Raw genomic sequence first — 19,697 nt, 5'->3', positions numbered from 1 at the left:
TTGCTGCTCACAAGGGATGGTTTTCCTTCTTTTGTTTATGAGAACCAGGCAGCGGAGTGCAAGGGGAGTTTTGCAAAGCTCTGGCTTCGCAGAGGAGGGGAAAGGCTCGGCAGTCTGTAAGCGCCCTCTGGTGCGCTTCAGCCAGCTCTGCCCGGCGCACTCATCCAGCAAACACCCATCGTGGGGGGTTCATGTGAGGGTTTCAGGGGTGGAAAGGGGGTTGACAGCCATCCTGCACCACGAAGGCAGCGCCCCCTGAGAGCCAGCCAGCCTCCCCTGCAGGGTGGCCATCAGCGTGAGACCTTCCCTCGGGTTCTTACCAAGGCTGTTGCTGGTAAATGGGACTGGTCTGGTGGATGCCCGGTTGCCACCTGGACTAGGACAGAGAAAGGTGGCTCTTGGGACACCACCTAGGCACCCCAGCAGAAGACAGGGTGATAGCAAGAAGGTCGGAAAGGAAAGGGAGCTTCCAGATAGCATGGAGAGATACGTTGGAGGGTAATTAAGGGGGGGGAAAAAAAGGATACGCATGAAACATGGGCCAGGAGGGCAGCAAATGATAGTAAAAAAATGGCTGGCAAGATGACTAGAGCAGTGAGGAAATGAAAAAAAAAAAAAAAGTCATGATAAAGATGAGCAAAGGTACTCAGCTTTAGCAAGCTAAGCTTGATGGCTAGACAAGAAACATGGGGAGAAGCTTGCAGCTAGGTGGGGACGCAAAGAATGATTAATGAGACGATAAACCATTAGGGCTATAAATGATGTCAGGTGCTGAGAATGCAGCACACAGCGTGTAGCTAAGCAGGAGCTGGGACACTCGTTAATTCACCCCAGCAAATGGGCTGTCAGTCGGGTTTGCTGCAGGTAGTGGCCGAGCCTGGGGTTCCTGGGGCTCACAGTGCCACCAAAGCATCTGAGAGACGAGAGAAAGAAAATGGAAAAGCAATCGGCTCCCTGGGATACTCTGCAACATGAGATGCAGCTGCAGCTATTTTTGAAGAGTTAGGAAACCCTAGTTATTAATAATTATCTTCATTTTTGCATAGGGGTTATTTGCCAGCATAGCAATTTGCTGTTGGTTGAAATAACGTGGGATGCTGTGCAGGCCTGGCCGGTGCTGCTGCGCCTGCTGGCTGCCTGCTGCAGCTGGGGGTGCTGAGGCAGGATCCGCGCCAGGGATGCACCAAATTCCTCCCAGTCCTGCAAAACCGAGGCGTGCTGAGGTGTGATGCAGTGATGTGAAAGGCAGCAAAAAAACTGTTGAAAAAGTAAAACAGGAGGGAGATGAGGAAATGCACACGTCTCTTAAAGGAAGGGATGGAAAAGGCTGAGGCATTCAATGCTATTGCTTCAGCCTGGCAAAGTGCAATTTATCGACAGGATGATTAAAATGAGAGTACAACAGGAGTAAGGGAAGTAGAGGTGAAAGGCTATTTGGTCTGAGAACATTTGGTTAGTAGGGCCTGAATTTATGGCAGTTTATTTGCTTTGGCTAATGACTTAAGGAAGATTTAAACTGTTGGGTTATAACGGAGGACTGAAGCATCCCTGGAGGACGAGAGAGATTAACAGTAAACCCACTGATCTAAAGCAGGACTTGGAGGCTAGCTGATAGAGTTTAGATTCCTGAAAACTAGTGGGACAGCACAGTAAATACCTAAGTCCCAAGGACCTGCAGTACTAGTAAGATGACTAACAAATGTATACACTGGTTATTAGAAAAAAAATTGTTTTAAATTAAACAAAAAAAAAAAAAGCTTTGCTGGTTTGCTGACCCAGGAAAAAAGAAAGATTAAGATCGGTTGGCTTTAGTAATATTATTGATATTTCAATGTTGTGTCCAAGCAAAAGACCCCATGGAAAACCTTGCCGAGCTTGAGGATGGGTTCCAAGAGCTGACTGTGCCTTTCTGCCAGTGATTTCTGACAAAGGGAACAGTTCTGTAGGGATGCCGAGGGCTGTTTTGTAGGGTACGAGATCCTGCTTAGGGTACGAGATCCTGCTTAGGGTACGGCTTGTAAGCAACACGCCTTCCTCTGGTCACTGCTTGCTGGGCAGGGCTGCCAGGGACCGCATCGCTGCCACGCAGACACACCCTGGCAAGCAGGGACAGATCATGAACTGAAGCTCCAGCATCCTCTGCTCGCCCACCTGCTCCTCACTGAGCTTACACACAGCACGCACACAGCCACCAAGGCGTGGGTGACCCCAAGAGGAGGAGCCCACTGCCCAAACATACACATGTGCTTCTGCTCATTCAGAGTGGAAAAAGGGACAGTTGTGGTAGCTGTTCGCTTTGGGCAGCTTGTCTGCTACAGCGCATGTTTCTTGGCCACTTCTTGCAACCACAGCTCCTCTTTATGCATCTGACAAGGCTTCCTGCTTCTTGACCAGTGGTTTTTTCGCATACAATGTTCTGTGCACACGTTGCGAACAGTCAGGCTGAATAGAGGACAGTTGGGGTGACAGTGCCAGGAATGCCTCAAGGAAACACAGTTTGCATAAACCAAAGTGGACACTCACTTACATAACTGGGCACCGAGTCTCGTCGTCAAATCCATGCCAAAACATCACTTTGCTTTTCTATCATTCTTTACTCAGTGGGGAAGCTTCAATGCAAATCTCTCTCTGAAGAGAGAAAAGCCTTGAAACAATAATCTAGAAAATGATATTCTTAAGATTTTAAAACATACCTTCTGTTGGTCAAAGGTGATCAGCAAAACGAATCAAGCTGTGCTTGGCAAATAAAACTTGGGAAAAAAAACCTTTAGAAGAGGGCACGATATAGCCTGTAAAATCTTCTGGACTGAAATAAGAGATGAGTTTGCAAAGGTGTCAAGGTCAGATGTCATGGCTTATGCTTCCACAGGTGTCTCACAAACACTTAAAGCAGAGCAGTGTTTGAATACTTTAGGCACAGCACCAAGATACTATGGATTTAGGAATTTTAATGTGCTACGGCTCTGAACTAACACACTTCAAGTCTCTTCCCATCTCTGTTCAGTGCCTGGAACAGCAGAGGCTCGGGCCTGTGTGCTGTTGACTTGACACACTGAAACACTTCAGGGGAATGTAAAGGAAAAGCACAGCCGGCTCTGAACTTATTTAACAACGCCTTGTTTACATTGTAATACATACGGGACAAACAGTGCAGTGAGACTATTTATTCCTCTATGTTTTTTTCCTCAGAAATAAAACCCCACCACAATCTAAGGAGGATGGAAAAAGGCCTAGATCATCATTTCTCAGTGGGACACATGGCAGAAATCAAAGCCTCCGGACACAGTTCCTCCAACTCAGCTTCTGAAGACTGGGTAAGCAGTTTTCAGTGCATAGAAAAGGAAGCTCGAGTTATGCTCCTCTTTCTGTGCATAGAAATAATAAAATGAAGGGTAAGGCCAGGCATCAGTCATGCAGCAAACTGCAAAAGGCCGTATTTCCAACAAACTGAGGCAAATGCAAAGGAATTTGCTTTTGAGTTTAATGTGTGTCACAAATATAAATATATATACTCCAATGTGTAGCATTTCTTACAGCCTTCTTTGCACAAAATCAGCTCTTTTCCAGCATATACTCACACCAGGTCTGAAGGATTTGACAGCTTATAACAAGGACAATTTACCTGGTGGTATGTAGCCTAGCAAAGTGTAAGATTTACTTTGTAGAATCAGCAGTAGAGTACACAAAATATCAATGTTAAGGTCAAACACAGCATGTCAGGAGTCAGCACACAGGTACCCTTTAAGGCACTATGGCATCGGACCAAAATAGAACGACGTTTTAACTCCATGAGGGGAGCAAGACTGAGAAAGAGAGACGACTTCTTCCCCTTTACTCCATGACTGAAGCCCACAGATCCACGGTCTCTCCTTGCTGTACAGGAAAAGAAAGCAACCATTTTGTTTCTCATTACATCAAAACACACAAAGCCTCACGTGTGGCTTGTCCAAGTACCCTTAACAGACCGGGGTACACATCCATGCAGTTGTAACCCACCCAAGCTCAGCCCCTGCAGGGGCAGGCTAACTGCCAGAAGCAAACCTTTCTGAGCTGGTATTAGGTGGCAAAGCTTTCACCTCAGCAAACCGCAGCTTACACGCAAGGAGCTAGCTGCAAGTACTGTTGTGACGTACAGCAGTGAGAAATAACTACCAATAAAAGATGAAAAAAATAGCACCAGTGCGAGGGACAATATCAGAGTTGCTCACGTGCTCAGAGTAGCTTCCGAGACTAGTGAGGCTGCGATGGGCTCCGCAAAGCACCTGAGCACGCGCAGCAGCCTGCTCCTCATGGATTACCAAGGGCCCCAGGTCAGCACAGCACCTCCACCCCCCACCCCGGGCAATGGTGCTAGTGGCAAAGCTGATAAAAGACATTTTCCCCCTTACCCAAAGGTGAACACAGAGCTCTGGGTAACAGCGCACCCTTCTCCAAGTCTGCTGGCCAAGCTGGGAGGGGTGAGCATGTGCTGCAAGCCCAGGAGCACCCCGACAGGGCTGAGGTCTGAACAAGCCAGAGCAGCAGCTGCCTCCTTTGCCCAGACTAGGCGCCTGCAAAACACTTGCAGGATCGGTGTCCAAACCCAACGCCTCACATCACGGAGTGCGAGGGCCTTCCGGCCCCGGGCTCTCCCTGCTAGACCATTGTGCCTCCCAGCTTATTTGGACAAACCAAGTTCAAACTCTGCAACCACAAAAACATCCACTCTAGCCATAGGGATAGCAAAGCTTAAATGGTCTTTCACTCCCAGCTTGGTTTTTTGGATTCTCTCCCATTCTTATGCCCATGCAAAAAAAGAGCTCTTGTGCTTCAAAATTTGGATGTGTGGTCCTTGGCCACACAAATGTCATGCAGACATTTTTGTACTCAATAAGCTGCTTCTGGGATGCTACTTGATTGCCAAGAAACTCCTAAGTTTAACCTGAAGATTTCTATGTGAAATACATGGAAAATTCCCATAGAAAACCCAAAAGTCAGGTTTTTTCTTCTCAGCTTACTCGAAGCTGAAGCACCTCTTGGGCAGCCAGTTTAATGAGCAAACGCTACGTCAAAAACCCCCCAATAAATCTTAGAAATTACAATGGGTTTAGAAACCTGCTTGCTGCATAAAGCTAGGGTCCGCTCACAGCACAGATGACATACTTTGGTAACAGCTAAAAGCATTTGCCTGTTGTCCAGGTCCTTTTAGCCTGAAGCACCAACATCACAGTAAAAGTACGGAAAGCACAACGCGGCTATTTCAGACAGGAAGCCCAGGGAGAGGCAGGTCCCCATCAGACAACCTTACCAAACTGCGATGCAAACGCAAGGAACCTTCGGTTCTTAGGCAGCTGTCCAACTCTGTATTGGGCACAAGCACCTGGTGGTTTCTGGATCACGACCTTTAGCATGCTGTGCCTTCAGCTACGTAGGTAACGCTACCCTGGCTCAACATTTCAGGTGTGGTCAATCCAGTCACAACCAACCTCCACGCAAAGGGCTGGCCTCTGCTCACAGCTTCTTCAGGCAGATCCAGAGAGCCTTCCTTACGAGTCTACACTTAGTTCTAGTAGCCTCTGGTATTGCTAGCCAGTTCTCCCTCTGCAGAGAAAAATTTAAAGGAAGATATTTCTTTGGAAAAGTCTTTTCTCCAAAAGCAGGGGAAAGTAATTGGTCAGAAATGTAACCTGGGCGGTAGCATGAGTGCTTCTGACAGCGGTAAGACACAGACACTCAGTAAACTACAAAGCCCTTAACTTGGTATCAGTACTCATGCCAGAAACCCTTCAGATTTACCTTTAGCCAATACTTCCAGTTATGGGTAAGGATGCGTTTATTCTGTTATGTACCTGACCAGACAAAAAGGAGAGACTACCTTTGGAGACATCTCACAAGTATATTTATTAGTCAGGAGCAATCACTCTCAAAGCATAACTCTTTTCATACTTCTAATGGCATTTCATTACTGTGCAGCTGCACAAGCCTCTGTTCTCCCTGAACAGATGTCTGCCTTCTGCATGTCAAGCTTTAGCACATGACTTATTTACATATGTAAGTTCCTGGATTTGTTTAGGTTTCAGGACAGTAGTTCAAGAAAAAAAAATATCTTTGTCTTAATCATTTGAAAAGCTTCTTTCTTTTCTTTCTCCACTGTTTATTGTCCACATCTTCAGTATCATCAGGAGGATCTGGTATTACAAAGCCATCAGTCATTTTATAATAGACTACTGTGGAATCTGACTCAACTATGGCCAAGGTAACTGACAGCGGGATGTTGGGATCGTCTTGTGGGAGAGACGCTTTCTTCATGATTTCTCTTATCCTGGAAGAGGAAACAGTCTGTTAGAAAGGAGCCCACAACCGCCTAACGATGGCACAAAGGTAGAAGTGCACCACTGCTATTTTTATTCAGTCTGGGTTTATTCTGCAAATTTGTCTTCAGTAGAGAAAGTGCACTATCTGTTCTAATAAAAATCCAAAGTTGTATAATCAAGCAACAAAATCCAAGAACAAAGAACCTTATAAAACATACATCTCTGCTGGAAACGGCTCAACACATGCCTTTAAGCTTTCCTTAGGTGTACTACTGTGCACAGGCCTCAGCCATCCTTCAATAACCACAATCATAGCATGGCAATCTCTAATGGCCTTGTTTTCATTAAATTAAAAACAAAATCTATCTAATTGAACAACACATGGTGTTCAATTAGAGAACAAAATAATTAAGACTTGTTCCATATGTAGAGGTAGGTCTTCCAGTCACTGTACTATAATTCTCTGCCAGACTGTGAAAGACCCAGGAACTGAAGCCAGGTTTCTCTACCTCCCTGTCTAGACGAGAAGCCACAAGACTAATGTTCTTTAAGACAGTCAGCATAAATAATGTCTTCCTTAAAAATTCAAGGCAAGGTTATGCAATTTTTCCGATTCAGCTTGTTTTAAAAGTAACATGCCAGTCACTTTTCAATTCAGAGCAGAGGATGACACTGATTCCTGGAGTCCCTGTATTACTTTTCTGACTGGGGAGCAGGTACAGAAGGAGTGCAGTGCCCAAGGGCACAACAGTGTCACAAACCAGTGGTTTAGGTCAAAACACTTGAAGAATCACCATCAAAAAGTTTGAGCAAAATAGTTTTAGTAGCCAATACCTTTGATGGTGATTCTTTAAGCAACCTAAACCACTCACCTGTGACAAACAACAACACACCCCATAGCTCCCTGTGGAAATGCTTGCTTTCTCCTTCACCCAAAGGTGGAAGAGGGCTCCTCTGGGATTGCCGAGAGAGGTTACACTCTGGGGAGAGGTCAGCTATGCAGTGGGAAAAATCAACCCTCGCTTCACATGCCCCTGAGATCTCATTCACCAGAAAACATGCATTTCTGAAGTTGGGCACCGTAGCTGAAAATAAGGCTTTTTCTAAATGCATCAGCTTTTAAACTTTAATCATCATCTTCCTTCGAAATCTCTTTGATCCCTTAATAAAAGCCAAATGGAAAGCGGCAGAGAATAAGCAGCAGCCTGGAAAGCCTACGCTGTTAAGCCCGTGACCCTCTTAAGCATCCATCTGTGTTCTGAACTGTTCATAATTCAGCTTGGCTAAATTCAGTAGTGCCTTTTCTTTTGCTTTCACCACTGGCCCATATATAATGCAAGGCATGGAAATATAATACAGTTAAGTCATTCCATGCAACAGAGAGACTAAGGCTGTGAAAAGCCATATTCTGGTCCTCCTACCATCAGCACATTCCATAACAAGAGAACAAACAAGCAAAGAGATAGCGTAGTGGCCACTGGCAGGAGAGGGACACCTGCAAATGACTCTTATTTCAAGCAACTTGATACCACCTACTCTGCTCCCTGCCACCTTGGCACTGCTTTGCTTATGCGCAGGCGTTCACTTGGCAGGTGCCTCAGGCTCAGGGCTTGCTGTGGGAACACTAACTGCACCGTGGGTATCAAGAAGAGCATAAACTCAAGCCTGCCTTCCAAAGCTGCAGGCAATTCAAGGATGGAGGTGCTCCGCAACAAGGAAGAAATCCAGCACACTATGAGCAATGCCTCAAATACAGCAAGACCTTCCAGTGAAAGCACTACCTGGCAAGAGAAGGGTCACGTGCCCGCTGGAGTTGCACCACTAAGTACCAAATGAATCGCAGGTGTATAAGCAGGCACCAGGACTGCAGTAAGCAAGGACAAACAAGCTGTGAAGTGCTGTATCTCTGCGCTGGTGCCGGGCACCTTCTGCTCCTGCCACCTTCAGCCCCTCCTTGGAGGTACCTCCAGCACCACAATGTCTTGCTGTAGCTCTGGCAGATGACAAGGGCCTGGGAAAGGATTCCAGATGTCCTTCCAGACACGCTGCATGTGCACAGAGCAAGAATCCACTTGTTAACACCTTGGTAGCTCGTGTCTAGAGGAAGCTCTGAGTAAGTTATCAATGGTGAGGGCAGGCTACTAGCAGAGACCCAATGAGGAAAGAACTATATCCATGGTTTTATGAAGCCGTGGATATTAATCTCTCTCTCTCTCTCTCCTGGGAATGTGAAATAGAAATAACAATAAAAAGGCAAATAAAAGGCACAACTACCCAGGAGAGATATTTTGGGACCCAAAGAAACCAATCTTGTGTTGAGTGTGTACAGCCCCATATCTGGAAGCAGACTCAGACAGTGGCCTGTATTCACCTGTCAGCCAAGGCAGAAGCTCCTTTGTATTTTCTTTAGTAACTGTCACCGTTTCTCTTCCTAGTCTGCTAGGAGGGGTGGATGTAACAGCAAGGCCTTAGATTTAGATTTCCCTCACTCATGATTCCTTCTTATACTGTCAGGCACAGACATCTGAACCTTTAATTTCCTCCCCATTTAGCAGTTAAGACTTAGAAGACGCGCCATGATCCCAAAAGTGGCCAGGTCCTGACAACAGATGAATGACATATCTTCACACCCCTGACTTACTTTTCAGGAGACTTGAGTCTCGGGCTTTGTGCAAGGAGCACAAAGACAGGTCACTGCCTCCGGATGACCTGCTGACAGTGCTGTCCACAGAGCCCAATGCTTTCCACTGCACACGGGGAAATCTGCCTCTATCACCACAAAGAATTACAACTGCAAATGCAAGATTCTCCTCTTCCCTCTTTTCTCAACACAAGCAGCCCCAAAACAAAAGCTCTCATTCATGCATACCACAACTAGCCATAATGCAATGCAGCACATCTGCATATTAGTGACAGGATATCTTTTAAAAGAATAAGCTTTGGAATTCAGGAAGTCTGTATCAGACCCCTGTGTTTCCTCTCCTTCCCTTAAGGCATCACTGTTAGTCTCTGCATCCAGCATGTTCACAAAGTTTCTCTGCAGCAGCAGACATTTCAAAGGAGGAGTCAGAGAACATCTGGGTTTGTGGTGGTTTCACTGCACTTGCTACCTGTCACAAACAGAAAAATAATGTATTGCAGGAAAGGTATAGGGCTTTTTCATCCTTCTGATATTTCTAACACTGTGTATTGGGGGAAAATAAAAAGTAAGAAGTGTTCTTGGCCTTCTGAAATTCAAGGCAATGCATGTTTGACCTCCTAAACAAGGCAAGAAGCCTTTATTTCAAGAGATACAGCCCTCTAGGCTACCCATCTCACACAACAGCTGCATTCAGTGACTAAAATGAAGCCCTAAACAAGAAGCCATATGTTAACACCTCCCCCCAACAGAGCTAGCTGACTTCATTTACTAAGTTGATAGTTACAGATAAGCACCTTAATGACCAGTACATCTGCTACACCATACAAGTGATGTCAGTTATAAAAGATGGCTTTTGCTTAAGTAAAGCATATTTAGTATTTCTGAAAGTGTCAAATATTAGAAGCCTTGGGAACAGGGGAATTCAATACATCCAGTACTTCGGCAACTCCAACAGTCTTGATAATGTTCCCTCACCATCATGGTGATCTCCTTTTCCTCATGAGTCACAACTGTGTTAGGACACATTCTGCAAACATTGTTCCCATTGATCCCAAGTGGTCCACAATGACTCTGGTGTTGGTTCCCTAATAGTGCAAACCCCACAGAAGATGGCATGGACTGGCTCTACCTGGTTCCTCCCTTTCAACTGGTTAGACATCAGGTTTTAGGCAGAATGTACAGACTTAACATAACAAAAGGTGCAGCTGAGAAGCAGTTAATACTGTTCTGCAGTGTCTGAATAAAAGCTCAGCAGGTTTTCAATACAGTCTCAGGTAAAGTCTGTGCTGGAAGAATGCACCATTTCACTTTGTCATCTCCTGAAGAACAGTGTACAACACAATACTCAATCACCTTAGCACATGCTCATCCACAGGCTCTGCCTTGTTCATCACCTCAGACTTCCTCATCTACAGGCTCAGCCTGCACAGGAAGATCAGGGACAGTCAACCCTATACATGCCGCTTTCTCAGGATTTATGCCAATGACTACCTGGTAAAAAAAATAAAAGGCATCTAGAGCCCCACAAGAGCACACAGAACAATCAAGCATGTGTGTTGCTGTGTGCACAGTGAGAAATCTAGGAGTTAAAAATATCCTGCAACCACTCCTTACCCTCTCTCCCCCTCCCCATGAAGAGGAGCCATTGAATGTTAAGACAGGCAACACAGAAGCTTTAGGTTTCCCATACAAAAAGTATGTCTCAAACAAAGGCACTGTGAAAGCAAAATAACACACAAACTGGGGGAACAGAGACACCAGAAGAAACACTGGAAAGTTTTATTTAAGTCCTATAAATAGAATAAGACTAATTTTTTTTTTAAATAAGAATTCTCATCTGTTGTAGATCATACAGTGTTTTCAGAATAGCTTGAAAAAACATCTCTAAAAACTGCTAGTGTCTGCACGTTCACTGCAAGCCAGGATCTGCTCCCACCAAGCCAAATGCAAGTAGGATTAAGCCCTCAGTTTCCACCTAAGAAGCAAATTCACATTCGCCTCACGTTGCAGGAGATGAAAAGGATTTCATCCCAAACACTGAAGGAGACACTATTATCCAAAAGAAGGAGCTGGCATTTCTAAAGCCCTTTGTATCAGAAAAAAAAGCTTTAGAAAAGGCTTTCTAGATATCTACAAACTACCATTGGTAGGAATTGCTTTTTTCTACCGAATAATTAGTCCTAAGAGCAGGTTTAACTTATTTAACATCATACAAGGACCACTGCAGCTAAGGTAACAGCAGGATGAATGTCATCCTGTATCTGCCTTTACTGCTGCCTTCAAACTAAATGGCAACAGTGAACTTACCTGGTCTTCTATTACTGCTGCAATTAATAGCTTAAAACCAAAACAAAACCCAAAAAACAAATTCATACAAATCCATCCAAAGAAAAGAGGGGAATTTTCCATCTTTCCCCATCTTAATTCTTTGTTAACAAAAGCCTTTCATGCTAGGTAGGCCTTCAACACGTCAGAAATTTGTACTGTCTTTCCTAATGATCTGCTCCTAACAAAGTAACATTGACATTTTCACTCCAGAGAAAGAGACAGGTCTTCGACCGGTGAACTTCAGGCAACTGTAGCATGAGGTTTTAACTGACTGTCCAAAACCGGGAAAAGAACAGTATCATAAAGGAAAGATAACATGGGCAGCAAGCTTTGTGACAAACAAAAGAGTATTTCAGTGATGTATCCCATGCAAGTACTCTGAGAAGTAGTGGCAACACTGAAAGCTCAGAACAGTTTTATGGAGGTTGCATAGAGCTCCATTGAGCTGAAATGGAACTACTGCCTTCCACACCATAAAAGCCAAAGGCTTTCAATCTGCCCTTTATACTTAGATGAATAATTCATTGCAGGCTTGGCCAGCCCAGACAGCTCCCTCCCCTCCATGCAAGGCTGGGCTGGAGAGTCAACACAAGTTGGTCTCTGTAGCACTACGCAGAGATCATTACGCTGTGCATTGGAGTGTGCCATTGTACCAGACTTGTTCAGACAGGCCCCAGGACAGCAGAACGTGGACAGAGGAAACCCCGATAAAGATAAAGCACAGTACCTTGAAGTTGGCCAGTGCTATGAAAACAGCGCAGCATGGCTTACCATCAGGAATGCTGCTTCAGCTGTAGCTGCAGGGCAGGCAGCAGTATTAACTCAGTGCCTTGAAGTATACAGGAAGAAGCACATGATAGTGGGAGAAGGTGTAAATGGACACCACAATTTCTAGGGATTTGTTTCCAAACAACAGGAACATGGGATGATAGAAGAAATGGAAAAAAACCAACCAACAAAACACCAAAGAAAACACCACATGCCTCACTGGTCTGGAAAAGGAATTGAAATCCGAAGGACTATAAAGTCCTCTTCCATGGAAGTTGAAAAAAACAACCAAGACAAATCATGAAAAAGGGAGGAATCAGAATTCAGTGGAGTTCTACAAGACACATCAACTGTAGCATGTTCAATCATAGCACTGCATAACCAGCTCAGCTGTACAAGCTACGCCAAACAAACTATTAAGAGCTTGCATTTTGAAGCCATAAATTACATTTTCAGTGTGTGATTTACCATATGAGTAAACTCAGTGCTTACAGCAGAAGAGCTACAGACAAAACTGTGAAGAGGATGCAAGGAGCACGTCACACTTCCAGTGCATTTAAAATAACAATGCTTCTTATAAGCGAAACCACTTCCCATTAGAGGAAGGAAGATCTATTTCACAGACTACAGACTTAGAAGAGGATACGTTGCTTCCAGTCCTCAGATTTGCTTCTCAGGATGCTTAGCAGTGTTAAAATGAACCATTTATGTATTCTTTCTCCAAAATTACCATTTTAATAAAATAACACTTTCCCTCTTAGCCTAAACTAAACTTTGCAGTCCTCATAACCTCAGGCAACAGACTTCATCCTTCATTTCAGACACTTGCATATAAAAAACAAAAAGGGCAGTGATGTATCATTTAATCTGATGGTTTATTAGTAAGATTTTGCTTAGACAATGTTATTTGTCTAGGACAGACAGCATGTAATCAGTCATCAGATCCAGCATCTAACTCCTTGGTCCTTGGAAGGACATACAGTTCCCTTAGATCTGGCATTTAACTCCCTGGCCCTTGGAAGGATCAAGGCTTTCAATGCTATCTAGAAAATCCAGCTAACAACAGTGTGAGCTCTCCTACCCTTGCTGAGCTTGGTTTATGCTAGTCATTTCTGTCATCTCTGAAGCAGGACTACTTGTATTTGACTGCTTCACCCCCTTCGGGGAGCCACAATTCTGGAATGTACTGACAATCAGGTACTTGGTGTGCACCAAGGTGTCGTCTGCAGTAGTGAACAAAGACATCCCAGGCAATGGACCTATGAATTCCTCCTGCAAGTAAGAATCACTGCTAAGTTCAAAGGTGTACAAACACAAGGTTTTCCAAACCTCAGCCAGCTGTGAGTGGTTGCAGAGACTGGTCCAAGACAGACAGAAGTTGCATCTTATTCTCCAGATCTTTACTCACAGAAGATTCAGCAATCTTCATTTTAATAGCATGCATACACAGTGTGAAGCCACTTCCCAGACTGTATGAGACTACCATTTACACTGGTGGTCACGTTGCTCCAGACCTGTGCAGCCTTACACCGGCAGGCCAGGATGATCAGCATCCATCGAGCTGTTTGTACAAGCGGAAAGCGAGCTTAGTAAGCAGAACAGCTTTTGCCTTAAGCAGTTAACTGTCATGCATAAACTGGACATGATGAAACCTTAGAAGCTAAAAAACATTGAGTGGAATATTTATTTTTTTGTGGCATATTTGTATATGCCACAAAATTTTGTGGCAAATGATAAATATGGGCACCCATATTTATCATTTGCTTAGGTGTCTTGCTGGTAATTTCCACAGCAACTTTACTACGGCCTTTTTCATAACACACTCCCCTGAGTGCCAGCCAAGAGGAATCTTCAGGAGACACCTGGGAAGGCAGAGCTCGGGTGATGTCGCTTTGAGAGGAAAACCATCCCTGCAGCCCCTACCCAGGCCTTAAACAAACCCAGGGTTAAACAAAGGAAATGCTGCCCACAGACACTGCCATTTGCTATCTGCTTTTGCAGTTAGCACATTTCCAGGCCCAGCAATGAGGACAGAACATTTTCACCTTCCCAACCTGCTCTGACAACTTACTTGCAACATTGAGCTGCATTCACTTGTACTTCTATCTCTTCAGCAGGTAACAAACCCCCAAAGAATTCCTTTGAACAAAATGGCAAAGCAGCTAAGTACAAAAGCTTCCCTGCCTACCTATAGCTTGGGAAGTCAAATGAACTAGGAGGGACTGGAGCACCTCCTTTACAAGGAAAGGCTGAGAGAGCTGGGCCTGTTTAGCCCGGAGAAGACTGAGAGGGGATCTCATCAACGTATACAAATATCTTAAGGGCAAGTATCAAGAGGATGGGGCCAGGCTCTTTTCAGTGGTGCTCAGTGACAGGACAAAGGGCAACTGGGCACAGACTAAACACAGGAAGTTCCATCTGAACAGGAGGAAGAACTTTTTTGCCTTGAGGGTGACAGAGCCCTGGCACCGGCTGCCCAGAGAGGCTGTGGAGTCTCCCTCTTTGGAGACATTAAAAACCCACCGGGATGTGATCCTGTGCAACCTGCTCCAGGTGACCTTGCTTTAGCAGGGAGTTGGGCTAGATGATCTCCAGAGGTGCCTTCCAACCCCACCCGTTCTGTGAGAAAATATCATTTAAGACATCAGATATATAACTAGCCTCCTGCTATCAATAATCACAACAAAATATTCATCACTGTCAGAACAAAAAGGCAGTAGTGCTGTGATACTGTTTCCCACCAACGCCTTCTGTAGGATGCCTTTTTAATGGCTTCCCTCTATGCTACGTAACATTGAGCTACAGTTATTGTCTATACCCCCTGGGTTTTGCCTACTGCTCCAGCAAAGGAGCCGAGGAGTTGATGCTGTCCTTTCTCCACAAAGACAGACCAGGCCTCTCTAATTAGTGATGACTTGCCAATGAAATGCCAAGCATGTTCAATAACACAAATACAAGCATATACTATCTTCCTGTCTGACAGCGTACAGGCTTTAGATGGACTCACCTGGCACTACAGCCAGGTATTCAGCTCATTTAGTGACAATACACTCTATGTAGTTGCTCTGTAGCAAGACCTAGTTACAAGCTGTACTTTTCATCAATGTGATGCATTCAGTCTTTGCTTTCCTAACACACATCCTTCCAGTAACGGATTCCATCCACACTGGTGCCAGAAGCTGAGCAAACAGTATCACCACAGTACAAACACGTTCAGAGGCTCCAAATGAAAAGCTCCAATGAAACAGTAAAAGATAGGACATACATGCAGTGCCATATCTCACTGTCATTAAAAGCCAATTTGAACATACTTGCTGGCATTGAGCCAACGCCAGAAATCAACATTTCCAATCTAGGTGGAAACCTACTACATTGAGCAAGCACAACAACTCGGCACGTATGCACAATTTCTCAAAGATCACATATCCTAATTTGCTGCCTTCTTTTCCCACCTAAAATCTAGTTTGAACTCTGAATAGCAGTGTTTCTCTTTCACACACATACAGTGATACACTTCTCGCAGGGAGGCTGAATTCCATTCAGCATTTCATCCTGCAAGACCCCTCAGCAACTTTCCACTGTTGTGGAGATAACACTGTACTTCTCTGCAAGACCAAGCTCACAAGACTGATTGACCAATATTTGCAAATGGAAGATTTTTTTTCAGCATGTAGATAGCACTCAAATTCATCAATATCTATTAAGTAATCTTCTTTCCCCTCACAAACACACTCTTAGGAAAACACATAGCAGAATTAAATGGATGTCTGTTTGCAAGAGACTGATGTGTCATTTCTAAAACCTTAAAAAAAAAAAAAAAGCAAAACCCATAGCTTGTCTAAACCATCACTCCTAGGGTGCACATACACACATCTGCTAAGTGCAATTCACTAGCTACCTACTACTTTATCAGGCTGCTGCCCACAGACGAAGAGGAAACAGCAAACACTAGCAAGATCTGTAAAGCCAGCCCTGAGCACACACTACTAGCAGGAGCAGGAACAGAAGAAATTGAAAGATGTACTACCACATGATGCAGCTGCAATAGTTCAGGTCTTCAGAGACATCATAGGAAAGAATGGCAAATACCAGCAAGAGAAGGCAGCCATTATCGCAGAGTAAATCATACTGTGTGTTTGAGGCTGCTCTAAGGGCCAGTTAAAATATACTATAAAATTACTGAAGCAGAATTCCTCTAGGCTGCAAATATCTGCAATATCACAAAGTCATAGCTGTGCTGTCCTCTGCTTAAGAATTAGTCTTGCATGTGTAAGGAAAGTAAGCCAAAATCACAGCTCAAGGGACAGTTACACGTTAGACTGGCTAAGTAAGAGGAATTTCCGGTTGAAAGTAGCCAAATTATACTTTCAAAACAAAAAGCAAACCAAACCAAACACACCAGGCTTATCCATACATTTGACTATTTTAAAAATTCTTAGGTCCAAGAGGATTTCTTTCCTCTTAGGTACTTTAAAACCCAGTGAAAGCATTGCTAGATTTCCCAGAGTAAAAAAAACCAGCACAAGAATGTTCCAAAACATAAGCTGCGAAGGTCTTGTATTCTAACCTTGTCTCTCAAACTCATACTTTGATATCCACTGTTATCTCCTTGAGCATATGCAACTTCTAAACAATACGAAGTGTTTATCAGCAGAAGGAGACAGTTGCTGTGGGAAGCCAACATCAAAGGCATACCACTTTCAGAGACAGAGAAGCAGAGACTGATGCAGCTTAGAAAACTGAAGAAATCTCAACTGTGCATGTATGTGTGCAGCACTCGAAATAACTCTGTTCTCAGGCTGAGATACTGCTTTGCTCTGATGCCTTTGTTCCCTCCCCCTTCCCCTCCTGACCCCAGTCATCAGCAGCCTGTTAAACAGATCTGTTCTTCATTTTATCTTACTGGTAATGCGAGGCAAGCATTGACCAACCACATCCTCACCTCTCGTGGCTTAATGATATGTACACAGGTACCGGCACCATCACTTGGAGACTGTCCTGTTCTTTTTCACGTGCATGTAAACATACAAGTTGCAGTTCTGCTACTCCAACATGCTTCACTTCATGCCAGTTTCTCCCTAGAAAGGTTCATCATCAATGAGAAGGACCAGAACACAAAACACAAGTTTTAATCATTCAAATATCAATTTTTGCATTTACATTAACATCTAAGGTTCCATTTTCCCTCCTTCCCTCTCAGGACATTTCTCTTGAGAGATAACTACCCCATTCACCTGTCAAGTTCCCCTTCTGAGAAACAATCCTGTCAAAGAAAGGTGCAGTACCAGCCTGCTGACTCCAGAGCTGCACCGACCGATGGCAAATAAGGATCTGTCTGACAAAGCTTTGTCTCAAAAAGGCAAAAAGACGAGAAAACTCCCCACAGATTTAGTCATCTACTGCATAAAACTGTAATCCAAATTTGGACTTTATCAGTACCGTAAACTGTGAAGAAGCAGGTGCTAAAAGCATGATTAATGATAATGCACAGTTCTTCCCTCCTACTTGAAGGGATAAAGCTAAAAGTTTTTGCTGCAGAACTACAGGAGCCTTCTCTTAAAGCCTATTAAGGCATTTTCTTCAGAGGTGTAACAATAACAGACACAGCGCTTCCTGGCCTGTAAAATCCCTCCCTTCCCTGACCCTGAGTACCACCAGCTTCCAAGAGAAACTAAAATATTTTTATTAGGCTGGCTGCCTGCCTACGCACAGTCCCTTTTCAATAAAGCTAACATGGAAGAATTGCAGGCAAAAGTGTATATATCAAATAACTCTGCCCCCCTCTTTCAAGACACCAGAAGACTACGTTTCATTTGTCACAATTACTGCCAGCAGACTCGCAGATTATCTTCTCTCCTACAGGAATCCTTGCCCTTTCCAGTAAACAGCATCCTCAAAAGGGATGAGGCACACATTAGCCATTTGCTAAATGGTAATCATTATTTAGCAACTTTGACATCGATTTAAGTAAGGACTCTTTTACCAGTGCAACCACTGAACTTGTAACTTCACCTTTCTACACTCCTTTTGCTTCCCCGACTCCTCTTTTGCTGTTTTTCCATGCCAAGTGTCTTAGCCCATTTTGGCCAGCAGTTACAGGTGCAGGCATTCCAGGGCATTCACCTTTGTAAAGGCTCCAAGACAGAAATCTTGAGTGACAAAATACCATCTGTTTCTTACCTAACCATCACTGCACTAAATTTCAGAAAGAACACCAAGGACTTTGTAGGAAAGATCCTGCTAGCGCACAGACTTGAACAGCACCTAAAGGCAAAGATGTCTGTTGAGATGTCTATCCAGTCACGTCACTGAATTACCTTCTAAGAGGTCCAGGTATACCACAAACGCAGCATAGATTTGAGCACTGTCAGATATGTCAAGAGACATCATATCTGTGAACTGAAACCCAAAAAGTAACGTTGGTGAAGGAAAGCAGAAGTTATATTAAGCATGCACAGACCAAAACCAGAACCTGCACGGCCAGCTAAGGCACTGAAGTCTGAAACCAGTTTTAAAGACCAACAGGCAATTTAAAAAAAACAGGCCTTGTTTTTGATAGTATCTTAAGAACTCTTTTTTTCCACATTCCCCCTATTTCAGCGCTGAAGAAAGCAAGCCAAATAAACAAATCAATGAGGAATTGCAGCTATTTCTGGAACAGATCTGGCTTTGTGGAGAAGGGCTACGAATTTCACCTATTTTTGCTGCAGTAGATCAACATAAGGTGGCGGCCAAATTAAATATCTCCATGTCTTCGGTATTCTAAAAATTAAGATGAAGTCAAAATTTAAAGAGGCTCGCGTTTGCCAGCGGTGATTTCAGCGTTCACTGCCTCGTCCCGGCACTGCCCAGGCACCCACCGGCTCCCCTCACGGGCCGGGAGACCAGCCCCCTCGGGCCCGGTATGGGGGAACTCCTTATATTAAAATCTCTCCCTCCAGGCCCCCTTCTCGGGGGGATGGGGGTCAAGGGGGCCGCGTCCCCGGCGCCCCGGGCTGCCCGCGATCGCTTCGTGCGCGCCGGGCCGGAAGCGCTCCTCAGAGGCGGGCGGGCATCCTGTCAGGGGCCGGGGCAGCGGGCGGGAAAGCGGCACCCGCTGAGCGACTGCGGGCCCCCGCCTCAGCGCGGGGGGTTCGCCGCTGGCGCCCCGCCGCCCCTCAGCGCCCGGCAACCGGCGGGCCGCGGAGCTCCGCGCCCCGCTCCCCCGCCCCGTATAGGCCTACCGTGGGGTGAGTCGCCATCCAGTTGCCGCCAGCTCCCCCCGCCCAGCCCCCCGACTCCCGGCCGCCCGCCGAGGTGCCCGCCGCCGGGCTGCTGCCCCCCGCCGCCGGCTCCATGCGCTCCGCGGTGCAACGTGGCTTCGCTCCGGGCGGCGCAGCGGCCGAGCGCTCTCCGGCAACCGCGGCGGCGCCGCTGCCGTTCCGCCTCTCCTCGCTCCCCCGCCCCCAGCCGAGGCTCTGCGGCGCGGCCTTAAACCTCGGTTACGGCTGGGGTGATACTTATATACCTTGTCACGGTGTGTCCGCCCTTTCGCAGTCCCTTTTTCTCATTGCAAGGCCTTGTTTTGCAAGGAGGTTTGGGGATTTCAAGTATCTACCTCAGGCAGGTGGTCCAGAAAGGAGGGCCAGGGCCTGCGCTGGCCCGTGTGGGGACCTGGCAGAGGTGAG

General features: G+C 45.4%; 2 protein-coding genes across 3 annotated transcripts in view; one reads left to right on the top strand and one right to left on the bottom strand.

Annotated features, from left to right (window-relative positions):
- Nucleotides 1-5,861: 5,861 nt before the first annotated feature.
- Nucleotides 5,862-19,367, bottom strand: TSEN15 (tRNA splicing endonuclease subunit 15; the record flags this gene model as incomplete). Its single annotated transcript, XM_080407624.1, has 4 exons — nt 5,862-6,301; nt 16,973-17,108; nt 18,348-18,429; nt 19,254-19,367. The coding sequence occupies 4 exons, from the start codon at nt 19,365-19,367 to the stop codon at nt 6,097-6,099; spliced, it is 537 nt and encodes a 178-aa protein (XP_080263750.1). The 3' UTR covers nt 5,862-6,096.
- COLGALT2 (collagen beta(1-O)galactosyltransferase 2) overlaps nt 18,726-19,697 on the top strand; it is a gene marked incomplete at its 5' end in the record, with an annotated part of 59,663 nt that continues 58,691 nt past the window's right edge. The window contains one exon of one of the 2 annotated variants that reach the window (XM_080407582.1): nt 18,726-19,259. In XM_080407582.1, coding sequence (XP_080263708.1) covers nt 18,935-19,259 — 325 coding nt within the window. Of the gene's footprint in view, nt 19,260-19,365; nt 19,547-19,697 lie in introns of those variants that run through there. The other variant, XM_080407583.1, reaches the window with a different exon arrangement.

The sequence above is a fragment of the Falco punctatus genome (assembly GCF_963210335.1).
Source record: "Falco punctatus genome assembly, chromosome: 11".
Lineage (NCBI taxonomy): Eukaryota > Metazoa > Chordata > Aves > Falconiformes > Falconidae > Falco > Falco punctatus.
This window is presented reverse-complemented; position numbering and strand designations above follow the sequence as displayed.